This window comes from Mesoplodon densirostris, chromosome 2, assembly GCF_025265405.1.
Source record: "Mesoplodon densirostris isolate mMesDen1 chromosome 2, mMesDen1 primary haplotype, whole genome shotgun sequence".
NCBI classification, from domain to species: Eukaryota; Metazoa; Chordata; class Mammalia; order Artiodactyla; family Ziphiidae; genus Mesoplodon; species Mesoplodon densirostris.
This window is the reverse complement of record NC_082662.1, coordinates 114,243,554-114,255,695: the sequence shown is the minus strand read 5'-3', so window position 1 is coordinate 114,255,695 and position 12,142 is coordinate 114,243,554. Positions and strand designations below refer to the sequence as shown.

Here is a 12,142-nt window from a genome sequence, read left to right as displayed (position 1 = left end):
TTTTTAACTGTGGTAAACGGAAAACCTAATTCTTTTGGATCCAGACTGTGTTCTTGCAGCTCTCAATTTCTAGCACTAGTTATATAGCCTCTGTGACAAAGCTGGTTCAAAGAGCTGTGACTCTGTCTGGAGGGCAGCGTGCCAGGCCCAGCCACCTGGATCGGCCTATTGGAACGGAAGCCCCTCCTCTCACTGTCCTTGCTAAAGTGCAGCTGCACAAAAACAGGCATCAAACAGGGACAGCTGACATATTACACTCAGTATTTGTGTGTTTGCAGAGGGAGACGTGGGGACAGGATTTAGGCCAGCGCTATTCGGTAGAAATATAATGTGGCTGATATGTAATTCTACATTTTCTCGTAGCCAAATTTACAAAAGTATATTCATCTTAATATATTTTATTTAACCCAATACGTCCAAAATAGTATTTCAACATGTAAGCAGTATAAACAATTATTAATGAAATATTTTATTTTATTTTTTATTTTATTTTTTGGCTGAGTGGCTTGCGGGAACTTAGTTCCCCAACTGGGGATTGAGAACCTGGGCCCCAGCAGTGAAAGCGCCGAGTCCTAACCACTGGGCGGCCAGGGAATTCCCTGAAATTTATTTTATTTTTGGTGCTAAGTCTTTAAAACCCGGTGTGCATTTCACACTCATGGCACATCTCGCTGCAGACCAGCCACATTTCAAGTGCTCACTGGGCACATGCAGCTGGCGGCTACCATATTGTACAGCACAGATTTCAACCAAATGAAACAGGGATTGTGTGTGCCTCTAGTCTGTTGGTGACGCTGAACTGGGTTTGTTGGTGAAGGGTGGGACAAGGTGTATGTTTTGGAACAGGAGGGTTAGCCATAAGGACCCAAAATTGGTGATGGGGTGTGTCCCCAGACCTCTCAGGTTGGGGAGAGGGGTTGGAAGGGGAAAGATAACCCAAGGGAAGGTAGTAGAATTTTTTGAGGACTCACAGCTTAAAACAGGGGGAGGGGGTTTTAGTTCTAAGACAAGCAGCAGTTTCAGCATTGCAGGCTTTTAGATGATTTTTTTTTAAACCTATCTTGAATCATAGTTTTATTTATTTATTTATTAAAAAAAAATTTTTTTTCTTTTTGGCCACACAGCTTTCGGGATCTCAGTTCCCCAACCAGGGATTGAACCCAGGCCACAGCAGTGAAAGCGCAAATCCTAACCACTAGACCACCAGGGAACTCCCTGATGATTAACTTTTTTTTTTTTTTTGCGGTACGCGGGCCTCTCACTGCCGTGGCCTCTCCCATTGCGGAGCACAGGCTCCGGACGCGCAGGCCCAGCGGCCATGGCTCACGGGCCCAGCCGCTCTGCGGCATGTGGGATCCTCCCGGACTGGGGCACGAACCCACATAGCCTGCATCGGCAGGCGGACTCTCAACCACTGTGCCACCAGGGAAGCCCCTGATTAACTTTTTTGATGCCTCATTTAGGGGCCAAGGACAGGCCTTTTTCCTTTTGATTCCCCCATCCCTCTGCCACCACGTGCATACATGCACTCTGAGCCCTGCTCCAAGACGGGCCTCAGTCAAAGTCTCCCCAGAACCTGAGGGGCCCCACCCTGGGCTGCTACTTCTGGGAATATAGAACTAAGAGTGGGTAAAATCGGGAACATTTGAGTTGGGGGGCTGATTGGCCGCACCCTTCCCCCTCACTGGCTGGCTTATCAAAGCCAGTCAGTGAGGGGAGAGGGAGGTTCCTTTAACCCAAAATCAAACCTCTGTTTTGCCGGGTTGAGACCCTTCCCCAGGCCCCAACCACACGTGAGTCTGTGGAGATGTTTTGGCTGCCCACAGGGGTAGCATTTGTGCCTCTGTCCACTTCGGCCATTTGAACCAATCCCTTGGGTCCTACGGCTCCCCAGAGAGAGCAGTGGGGGCCCTGCACTCAGGGAGTGAAACTGGGACAGGATATCCACAAGCACAGACAGACATCAGTCATCAGGGGTTTTCCAAGGACAAGGATCACACGGGGTGACCTGAGAGGAAAAACACTGAGGTCCAGACACTGAGCTCAGGCCACATGGTCAGGGCAGGAGCGCCTGTAGCTCCGGGAGGGAGAAAATGTCTGAGGGAAAAGCAGTTCCACAGACAGACAGGGAAGCGAATATTGTAGATGAGAAAGACAGAGCCAAATGGGCTCTGGCCGCATTTATTACAAAATAAAGATTACAAACCTGGTATAGAAGAGATCCCTGACAGCAGCTGATCCACCTGCAATAACCCCACCCCACAAAGTCCCTCCCTCAGGCACACTGGTGTGGAGGCTCTCAGATGCGAAGGTCCCCGGCCAGGAGGGCACTGTACCGGGCAGGTGTGAGGGGCAGGTAGGCGCCCCCAGCCTGGTCCAGAATGTAGAGGGGATCGGACAGTGCGCTTGGGTCAAAGCCCTCCTTTGCCATCCGAACCTTCTGCTGCTTGAAGGTCTCTGTGGTGGCCAGTGACTCCTGGGGAGGGGGAGGGGTCAAAGGGGGCTGAAGGAAGGGGTATTCTGCCCCAGTGGCTCCGGGGAATCGCATGAGTTTCGTTAAGGGGCAGGACTGGGGGAAGGGGGGATGAGGTCAGGGTTTAGGGGAGGGGGTGAAAGGGAAGAGAAGGGGCCAGGCCTGGAGGATGAAGGGGGTGAAAAGCATGTGTCTGGGAAGGAACTGTTCTTTCTCTTCACAGAATGTATTACGTGGGGGTCCCTTTGTGGGGTTTGGGAGCCACTGACCGCTGCAGATATCCAGGGTGAGGTAAAGGGTCAGGGCAGGAGTGGCTGGTTACCTGAAGCCTTAGGAATCGAGGCCGGGCATAAGGTGGCAAGTTCTCAGAAACACAGACGTAGAGCTGCACAAGGTCCAAAGAGTGAGGGGGACGCAGAACCAGGGCTGCCATCCCAGCTCTGCCTTCGTGCCCTGGTGGGTGTGGGGGCAGGGTCAGCCCTGCTGGTAGCTGACCACCGCGAGGCCTCATGCTCCGTGCGCCCAAGCACTACCACTTCAGGGCGGTGGGCCGGGTCCCCCCCGCCCCATGGCTGGGCACCTGGCACAGTGACTCCGTAGACGTTCACCTCCTGAAGAAAATCCAGGGCCTCCAAGGCCTCAGCCACCTCGGTCGTGGCCACATTCTCCCCCTTCCACCTGCCAGAGAGCAGAAATTGGAAACTGGGAGTCAGGGGTCAGGGCCTAATGAGCTTGGTGGGGAAAGAAAGAGGTCAGGGATGAGGGTGAGGTGCCAGAAGGTCTTGGGGAAGACGTGTTTAGGAGGTTGGAGATGAGACGTTAGGTGAGAAGCTGGGTTGGGGCAGATTAGGGAGTGGAGGTTTAGAGGGTTTGGGTCACAGAGATGGGATGCCCAGGAGAGAAATCAGAGAGTTCGGGGCAAATACCTGAAGGTGTCTCCAGTACGATCGTGGAAGCGAAGAAAGCCTTGGTCATCACAAACCAACAGGTCCCCAGTGTTGAAGAAAACATCCCCTGGCTGGAAGACATCCTTCAGTAGCTTTCCCCGGGCCAGCTCTGGCCCCCCAGCATAGCCCAGGAATGGTGACTGCTGGTTCACGGGGGCCACCAGCAGCCCTGGCTCACCTGGTAGAGTCACTGGGGTCAGGGGGCCGCCGCCCACCACACTCTGCACAAGTCCAATCCTCCTCCGCCAGCCAGCTCCACCACCCCTACCCACCCCGCCTGGACACAAACCTGGAGATGTGGCCACACAGAGCCCCTGGGTGTTCCGAATCGGCTCCCCTGTGGTGACATCATAGCGAATCAAAGAGAAGGGGAAGACATGCTGGGGGAAGGGAGACCCCGGCACTGGGTCATTTCAGTTGCACGAGCCCCCTCCCCAGCAGCCCCCCGACGTGCCACAGGTTCTCCAGTTTCCTCCCGTAACTCACCTTGTAAAGCCAGGAGGCGCGCCCCACAGCACCCCGCTGTCCTGTGTAGTTGAAAGTGGCCACGTTGCCCTCTGTCAGTCCATACGTCTCCAGCACCTGCAGGGGCCCGAAGCGCCGCACAAAGCGCTCCCAGGTGTCCGGTCGCAGCCCGCTGCCCACCACCAGCCGGACCTTATGTCCATGTTCTGCCTTGTTCTGAGACAAGTGGGGAGAGGGGCAGGAGCTTCAACACCAAGAGGCCAGCTCCCCCAGGTGCAGCCCTGTTTCCCACCCTCCTTGCACCACTTCCACTGTGACCTCCTTGAGGTGCCCTAAGCACCTACCAGCCCAGGCTCCTTACCCTCCCCTTCCATTTTCTTCTTGCTTCCTCTCCCTCCAACTCCCAGACAACCGTTTCAGTGTCCCCTGCCAAGTGCCCATCTCCCTGCCTTCGTGGCTCTGCCCAGGATCTGTGCCCACGCACCGGGGGCTGGTTGACAAGGTATCGGCATAATTCCCCAATGTACTGGAACACCGTCACCCCGTGCTGCTGGCAGTCCTCCCAGAACTGACCAGCTGAGAACTTGGACTTCAGCACCACTGTGGCCCCTGCCAGAATCAGAGAGGGTGAGGAGGAAGGAAGGAGGTGAGGTTAAGAGCTGGGGGGTCGGGGGTGAGGAGTCCTGACTCCCTCCTTCTCAGGCATCAGCCTTCACTGTACTGTAGTTCCCTGGAAAGGCCTGGCTGTGCCAATCACACTTTCCAAAGGCCAAGTTGGCCCTCATCCTTTCCCACCGTTAATGCCCTCTCCTTACTTCCCATCCCCAAGCAGTCGAACCCTGCCCCCAAGTCCCAACCCTCTTCTCCATTTGCCTCTTCCTGGGCGGACACTCATGGCCCTCCCCTCCCCTGGCGCCTGGAGTTCTGTGAACTGCATGGCCGCCCTAGTTGCTCGGCCTGTAGGTCTGTGCAGGTGACGCTTCTCCGCTGAGCCAGGAGCTCCTGGAGAGGAGGCCCTGCCTCCTTCCTCTGGATTCTCTACCCTGGAGGACTCAGGAAGCATCCCCAGGTGAGCACACCACAGTAGGTACTTAATAAATGTTTGCTGGCATAAACACCTGCTGGAAGGCTGAATGGGGGGTTGGGGTGGGGGAGACTGACCAATGCCCAAGCATCCCACGATGCCCAACAGGGAGCCAGACATGTGGTAGAGTGGGAGGGCGAGGTAGATCACATCCTCCTGGTGGGCGCCACACAGCTGGTAGAATCCTTGGCATTGCAGGACCTTCAGATGACTGATCCGAGCAGCCTTGGGGAGGCCTGGGGGGAGGGGGAGGGGGAGATCAGGGGAAGGGTCTGAGCTCCAAGCCTTGTCTCCCCCTTTGCCCCTGTTGGTTTTCCACAGAAAGCGGCAGAGGCAAGGCTGAAACTAAGAAGGCAGGCCAGGCCGTCCTAGAAATGTGCTAAGTTCGGAGAGGTGGAGAAATGAAGAGGGGTGGGAGGGTTGGCAAGACAGGAAATATGGCCGCTGGGATCAGCCTCCTCTCTGGGGGCTTTGGACGAGTGGCCTGCGAGCTGAGGAGGTCACCGTTCCTGTTCCCAGGCCCCTGCCTTCCTTGTCTTCAGTTTCTTGGAGGTAAATATCGTGTCCAGCCCTCACCTGTGGTGCCAGAGGTGAAGATATACAGGCACGTGTCCATTATGTTCTGGGGGGCAGACAGGTACCCGGGCACTGGCCCATCCACTTCAGCGGAGGCCTCAGCCAGAAAATCGGTGATTCCAGCAAGATGGGTTTCAGAGCCCGCAGCCCACAGGTGGAGCCCCATGGCTCTCAGGGCCGGCAGGTCAGGCTCCAGGGACTCCAGGAACTCTGGATGGGCGGGAAAGCATAGCTCCACAGCTCTACCGCTACCCAGAAGCCTTCCCCACACTTTACCCCATTTGTTCCCCCACCCCCACCTCGCAGAGCTCCGAGGCTGAAGAGTACGATACGGACGTGCCATCAGGGGTCTGGGACCTGGAGCCCAAGTCTTTGGAAATCCTTGGGAAACCAGAGACCCAGCTTTATCCCTTCGCGAACCCAGGGACCCGGCTCCTCACCCTTTCCGAACCCCTGGCCTCCTTCCCAGCCCACTCCTTCTTTGCGCCCCCCCGACACGCCCCTTTCTGTGGCGGGCCCCGCCCCCGTCGGTCGAGCGCTCCAGCCTTACCTGGCGCCAGCACGAGCGCGCGGGCGCCGCAGCTGCGGAGACAGTGCAGTAGGGGACCCCGGCGCAGAGCGGTGGGCACAAAGGCCACACGCAGGCCGGCCTTGGCCAGCCCGAACCAGAGCCACAGGAACTCTGGGCAGGCGGGGAGCAACAGCGCCACGGTGGCCCCAGGTGCCAGAGGGGCCGCGCCATCCCCTTCCCGCACGGGCCGCGCCGCTCCGCTTCCGGCCGCCGCGTCTCGTACGCCGTGCACCGCCCGCTCGCCTTCCCCGGCGCCCCCCGCCCCGTTGTCGCCGCCGCCGGATCCCCCGTCCCAGCCTCGCGCGCGCAGGAAGGCGCGCGCAGCCCGGTTGCTTTGGCGCTCGGCCTCCGCGTAGCTAAAGCGTTGCGCGCCGTGAATGAGAAAGGTGTGCGCGGGGCGCTGCCGGGCCAGCTGCGCGAGGCGCCAGGCCAGGCTGCAGCCCCCCTCGGGACCTTCCGGGTCGGCGGCAGCCGCGGCCAGGGCGCGCGCTCGAAGGGCCCGTTTGCAGCGTAGGGCGCGCACCGAGAAGGCCAAGTCTGCCGCGAGCCAGCGCAACTGCGGCCATAGGCGCAGCTTTAGCAGCAGCAGCGGCAGCAGCAGCAGGGGTAGCAGCAGGAGAGCGGCCATCGTGCCCGCTTCCTCGACTCAGCCCCGTCTGGCCCCAGCCGCTCGCAGACTGCCCAGATACTCCCTTCTGAAAACCTGGGGCCGCTGGTTCTAGTACTTAAACCTCTCCTTCCCGGGAGCGCGCGCGCTGGCACACGCCTCTTCCCACCCAGCCCCCCCCCCCCCTCCCCACGGGCGGAAAGCAGAGGCCCGGGAGGAGTGCTAGTGGGGGGCGGCCCCGCACGCCCGGCCCTCCCCACAGCTACGCTCCGCCCTAGGCGCGCTCCCTCCCGGACGACTCGCAGCCCGCACCCTACCAGGTCCTGGGCAGTGCTCACGCCTTCCCTCAATCCCAGGATCGGGTCCGTTTTAGGTTTTCTCCTTAATGGAGGTCTAGACATCTGGCTGGACTTTGGACCCCCGGCCAGAGAGCCAGGGCACTAGGATCCAAGTCCATCTTTCCCTTTCTTCCCGTTTTCACCCGTGACAGGAGGGTGGCACTGCTCTCCCAAAAGAGACTGAAGAACTCGGCCCCTTGCCCACATGGTGCTGCAAGTCCCCGCACGAAAGCCGGAGCCATGCCCTCCCTCCAGCCGCCAGGAGCAGCAGCAAACCCAGAGGGGTGGGAGCCGAGAGTGAAGTAGGGGAAAGGTGGAGGCCCAGACAGCCAGATTTCTGGAGGGGCCACGGCGGAAGCCCCTCCCTTTGGGCAAAGGTACAATAACTGGGGCCAGCCAGCTAATGCTTTCCATCCTAGTTTTAATTGGGGCAGAGAAAACTGGGGAACGAGCGAGGAAGGAAAAAAGGAGGCCTTCGGCAGTTGAAACTTTCAAAGGAAGGAGTAGCAGCTTTGAGGGAAGGGAGAACCTGGATTCTGTAAAAGACAAATTTGCAGGCTGAACAGGAGGAGCTGTCTGCAGTCGGCCCAACTTCACTCCTCTCTCCTCAGCCTGCCTCTCACAACCTCCCAAGACAGCAGGGGAACAAAAGCATAGCCAAGGAGCTCTTTTCTGCCGGTACACATGGATGTGCAAGTGGCCATACTGTGGAAGAGAGTTCTTTTTCCCAAGTATCTGAACTCTCTCCCTCACCCCCAAGCATTTAGTCCTCCAGTAGTTGGTAAGCACCAGAGTATGACAAATACCGGCTTTTGGAAGCCTCTGGTTTCTTGAGAGATGGGTAAAGACAAACAGCCTTTCGGGACGTAGTGCCAGCATCAATTTCTGCCTGGACAGGTCAGTGCCTGGACTGCATAGCCAGTGGCAGCAAGGATGGGGGCATAGAAGCAAGAAGGATGGGGGGGGGCGGCAGGTAAAGCCAAGCCTTCTGCTCCAAAGAAGGGGGTGGGCAGGAAGAGAGAAGGGGAAGCTGTGAAGGGAGGGGGGGTGCCCATTAAATCAAGACCACCTGTACGTGCACAGGGTAAGTGGGGGCAGCAACTCCGGCACAAAAGAGGTTCTGGCTTGTTTTATTGTCATTTAAAAACAACTTTTAAAATGCTTTTATCTCTGCCAAAAGAAAAAAAAAGAAAGAAAGAAAAGAAAAACCAAGGAAATGTGACCATTTGACAGTTCTGTGGAACATGTCTCTGGGACTCCCTGGGCTCTGGCCGGACTTGAGGTGCCAGCTTCAGGCCAGCACAAGCCTCCAGGTGGGGCTGTGGCCTCCCTCTCAGGTTCCTTCCCAAACACTTGTGGCATCTGGCCCATGGAGAGGAAAAGGCGACTTGACCATGTCACAGATAAAATCCCACTTCATACTGGTGTATGGAGGGCAACTGTAAAATGCCTGTTCAGAGCAAATCAAGACCTGAAGGGGGAAGTTGGAAGGGGCACCCACACAGTTCTCACTCTCATCCTAGCCTCTCTGGCCAGCTGCCTCTGCCATTTCTCTTCTCTACTGAAATAGTTTTGGGGGAAGCTGGGGGAGGGGGCAGGAGGCTGAAGACTTCCACCACAGTCCAGGTTTTGTACAGCCTCTGGTTTCAGTGGGAACCCCCAGTATCAGTGGGAGCAGCAGTGTGATGCGGCTGGAGGCCCCAGAGAGGAGGGAGGAGGGACTGGGGGCTGCACGGCAGCTTCTCAGGCTGCGCTGAAGGAGGCAGCTCGTCCTTCTCCCAGGGTGAGCTCTGGGATGGGGACAGGGTGTTTCCCCTACGATCTCCCCAGCCCCTATTAACCTCTGATTCACCAAGGAGGGGAGGGCAGTCCAACTGGGGGTGGAATGGGGAACACAGGGCCTCAGTCACTGTCAGACCCCACTGCAGAGGACCCCTTCCGTTTCCGCTTGGTGGGCTTTGGTTTTGTGTCTTCTTCCTCCTGGAAGAGATGGAGGGGAGGGAATCACTAGCCTGGGCAGCGGCTGGCCCCAACTCTACCTGCACCCCAACTCTCCTTTTCCTCCTGTGCGTGGCTTGCACAGCCAGGGGTCTCACCGAGGCACTGCTGGAGCCTGACTCTTCCTCAGCATTGGGGGGCTGTGTGGCATTCTTTCGACTTCGGGGGCTGGACAGAGCTGCTTTTCGCCGGTTCTTGGGTGGCTTGGTGGAAGAGTCCTCGTATTCCTCGGCCAGGGAGAAGAGATCGCTGAACCTGAGGGAGAGAACAGGCTCTCAGAGGGTGGGGGTCCTGGCCCCATGGCCATCCTCCCATCCTTTTCTCTGACCCCATGCCAGGGTCTCCATTTGTTCTCAACTCCATGGTCTTGCTGGTCACTAAGTTTGTGTCCCCAGCAGGCCACCCTCACCCAGGCCTTCTCCCACTACTTCCCAAGGCCCAAAGTGCAAGGAGCCTCACTTCATCTTGTGGGCTTCGTCACAGCTCGCCTGGACATGCTGCAGAGCCTGCAGAATTGGGGTCTGGCTGAAAACTAGAGGGAGGGAGAACAGGGAAGGAGGAGACACACAGTGAGGTGTCTGAGAGCTGCCCCACCCGGATCCACAGGTGGTGTGAGCCAGGGCAGTGCCATGCACTCGGAGAGGGCAGGAAAGCATACAGTTCTGCTTGGTGTTAGTCAGGTTGAGACGCAGGTTGTCCAAGTGCTCTAGGATCTGCTCCAGAGTCAGCTGGGCCAGCTTGCTGCTGGAACTCCTCAGGCTGCAGGGAAGTCACAAGAGCCAGAATCTGAGCTCGGGGTGATGGCTCCAGGAGAATGAGACACCCTCCCCCACTGAGGTCCCTCCTTAAGGCAGAGGCAGCCCATACAGAGAAGGGGATAGGAGGGCTGGGAGAGCCCGGCAGGGTAAGGGAGGTGTGCCTGGAACAGGGACCAAAGACAGGGAGGGCACTAGGAAAGGAGGGGAAGGGGCCACAGTGGTCCTGCACGCCAGGTAGCTTCACACCACTAGATGTCGCCCACAAGCCAGGCAGGGACCGAACTGCAAGGCCCTGGTGCCGGCCTGTGGACAGCAGGCAGCCCTGGTATGGAGGGTCCCACCTCTGCCTCTTGCGCGGGAGGCTGTTGTTCTTGATGAGCAGGGACTTGATGTGCTCAGCCAGCAGCTCGTCGTGCTTCATGCACCAGTGCCTCAGGATGCTGGTGGTGAACTGGTCGTCGGGGTGGCAGGGCCGGCTCAGCACCATCTTCACCATCTCCTCGCTGGGCCTGGGGGCGAGGGCAGTGGGGTGCCCTGCTCACACAGCTGGCCACAGGACCCCCTGGAGCTCTCCCACCGGCTTTTTCCCCAGACCTTGGCCTCCCCATCCCTGTGCCACCCCCAACTTGCGGCAGCTCTTCCTACTCTCACATCCCTCTCCTTCTCTTTGGGCCAAGGAATGCCTGGTTTCATCCTCTGTGGAAGCCAGGAGACAAGAAATGAGACTCTTCAGCTTCTGTGACAGTAGAAGGTGCGTGTATGCGTGTGCATGTGTTGGCAGGGAGGCCCACTAAGTCTCCCGCACTTTGCCCAGGACAGTCAGGAAGTGGACCAGGGAGGCAGGAGGACAAGTGTGTGGTGTGTGCGTGCTCCCCAACCCCTGCCCCACTGGGTGGGTGGGCCACCCTGGTGTCTAGCCCGAGGAAGGTACAGGGGAGGTGGCGGGAAGCCACAGCCCCCACGCAGCCCTCCAATCTTCCCACCTCCTTTAGGAAGCGCTGGACCATTTCTACTCTCCCAGCCAAGAGAGGAGAAAAGGTGGAAGGAAGGCAAGAAGGTAGGAAGGAAAAGATATACAGCTGTGGCCCCATTTATCTGGGGCTTTTGGAAAAGTGCCTGTGACGGAGGGAGGGGCCTCTGCCTTCTCGTCCTCTCCGCCCCACCCCTGGCAGGGAGCACGGGGGTCCAGGTGGCTCTGCTCTCTGCAGGTTGAGGGAGGGGGATGGCGTCTGACCCCCCTACTCTGACCCTTCCTCCTCTTGGATTAGCCGCGTGGTGGCCTCAGGAGCACGGGGGAGGGGAGCAGGAGCCACCGGGGATTAGAACTGCTGTAGCAGCAGGAAACGGGGATGTCCGGCCCCCACCTCTGAAGGCAGCTCCTGGTGGGCAGGGGGGTAAAGTCGAGAGGAAGCCCAGATCCCAAGGGAGCTGCTTATTTGTAAATCACTTTGGGGGAAGGGTAGAATAAGCAGATGTCAACAATAGGAAAAAACACGGCCAAAGGAGCAGGACAGGAGGCCTTTATATGGCAGCATCTCTTGGTGTGTTGAGATTGAGGACTAAAGAGCCCCCCGAGGGTGGAACTCACTTCTCTCTTCGGAGCTGAAGCAGTAGGCAGGACAGGGCCTCTGGGTGCTCTGTGGGGGAGGGTAGAGGCTGTTCAGAGGCATGCAAAATTCCAGGAAGAAATCCTGGCACCTCTCCCATCCCCCAACCAACAGCCACTGCAAGGAGCAAAGATAATCAGCAAGAAACCAGGAAGTACAAGCCCCTAACCCACTCCTCTAAAATCCCGAGCCACCTGAGCCCCAGTCTAGCACCTGGCTCAGAGGAGGCCTGCAGGATACACCTAAAGGGCAGAAGCGACTGACAGGGAGCCTGCCTTTTCGCACTTGGCACTTTGGTGGGAGCGGGGACGGTGGATCTGCGCTCATCTAGAAAGAAGCCCAGCAGCCTAAGCCTTGCAGCAGCTGGACTGGGAGTGCCCTCTCCCTGCCGTGTTCCACACCCACAACCCGACTCGCCTTTGTACTTGAGGTGCTGCAGGATGGGGATTATGGTCTCCAGGGGGATGTTGTGGGCCAGGAAGAGCTGCCAGGCACAGTACTGCTCAAAGGTTTCCCAGTCCAGGCTCTGGACTGAGGAGACAGAGAAGAGATACCCTCATTCATATTCTCAATCTCCCTCTCTCTTTCCCTTTCTCTCTCTCTCTCTCTCTCTCTCTCTCTCTCTCTCTCCCTTTCTCTCTCTCTCTCTCTCACACACACAGGGGTAATCCACTGACTATCAGCACCCCAGGCAGGGATGGTATGGGGTGGAGACAGT

The 12,142-nt window shown here is 58.0% G+C and overlaps 2 protein-coding genes across 4 annotated transcripts in view; both read right to left on the bottom strand.

The window, feature by feature from the left end:
• Positions 1 to 2,213: 2,213 nt before the first annotated feature.
• SLC27A3 (solute carrier family 27 member 3) lies at positions 2,214 to 6,761 on the bottom strand. Of its 2 annotated transcripts, none has more exons than XM_060090568.1 (10): positions 6,096 to 6,761; positions 5,546 to 5,755; positions 5,047 to 5,205; positions 4,370 to 4,494; positions 3,907 to 4,101; positions 3,710 to 3,800; positions 3,400 to 3,598; positions 3,054 to 3,151; positions 2,796 to 2,926; positions 2,214 to 2,476 (listed from the first exon to the last, which is right to left on the bottom strand). In XM_060090568.1, the coding sequence occupies exons 1-10, from the start codon at positions 6,742 to 6,744 to the stop codon at positions 2,300 to 2,302; spliced, it is 2,034 nt and encodes a 677-aa protein (XP_059946551.1). In that variant the 5' UTR covers positions 6,745 to 6,761; the 3' UTR covers positions 2,214 to 2,299. The 2 variants fall into 2 exon arrangements, with proteins under 2 accessions (XP_059946551.1, XP_059946550.1); XM_060090567.1 differs by having other exon boundaries at positions 2,214 to 2,371; positions 6,096 to 6,744.
• A 1,414-nt stretch (positions 6,762 to 8,175) lies between these two features.
• The window catches only part of INTS3 (integrator complex subunit 3), a 38,975-nt gene continuing 35,008 nt past the window's right edge, over positions 8,176 to 12,142 (bottom strand). Inside the window, exons 24-30 of one of the 2 annotated variants that reach the window (XM_060090566.1) lie at positions 11,842 to 11,955; positions 11,406 to 11,454; positions 10,159 to 10,326; positions 9,718 to 9,818; positions 9,519 to 9,591; positions 9,158 to 9,314; positions 8,176 to 9,041 (exon numbers count right to left, since the gene is read on the bottom strand). In XM_060090566.1, coding sequence (XP_059946549.1) covers positions 8,964 to 9,041; positions 9,158 to 9,314; positions 9,519 to 9,591; positions 9,718 to 9,818; positions 10,159 to 10,326; positions 11,406 to 11,454; positions 11,842 to 11,955 — 740 coding nt within the window. In that variant the 3' untranslated portion in view covers positions 8,176 to 8,963. Of the gene's footprint in view, positions 9,042 to 9,157; positions 9,315 to 9,518; positions 9,819 to 10,158; positions 10,327 to 11,405; positions 11,455 to 11,841; positions 11,956 to 12,142 lie in introns of both variants that reach the window. The other variant, XM_060090565.1, reaches the window with a different exon arrangement.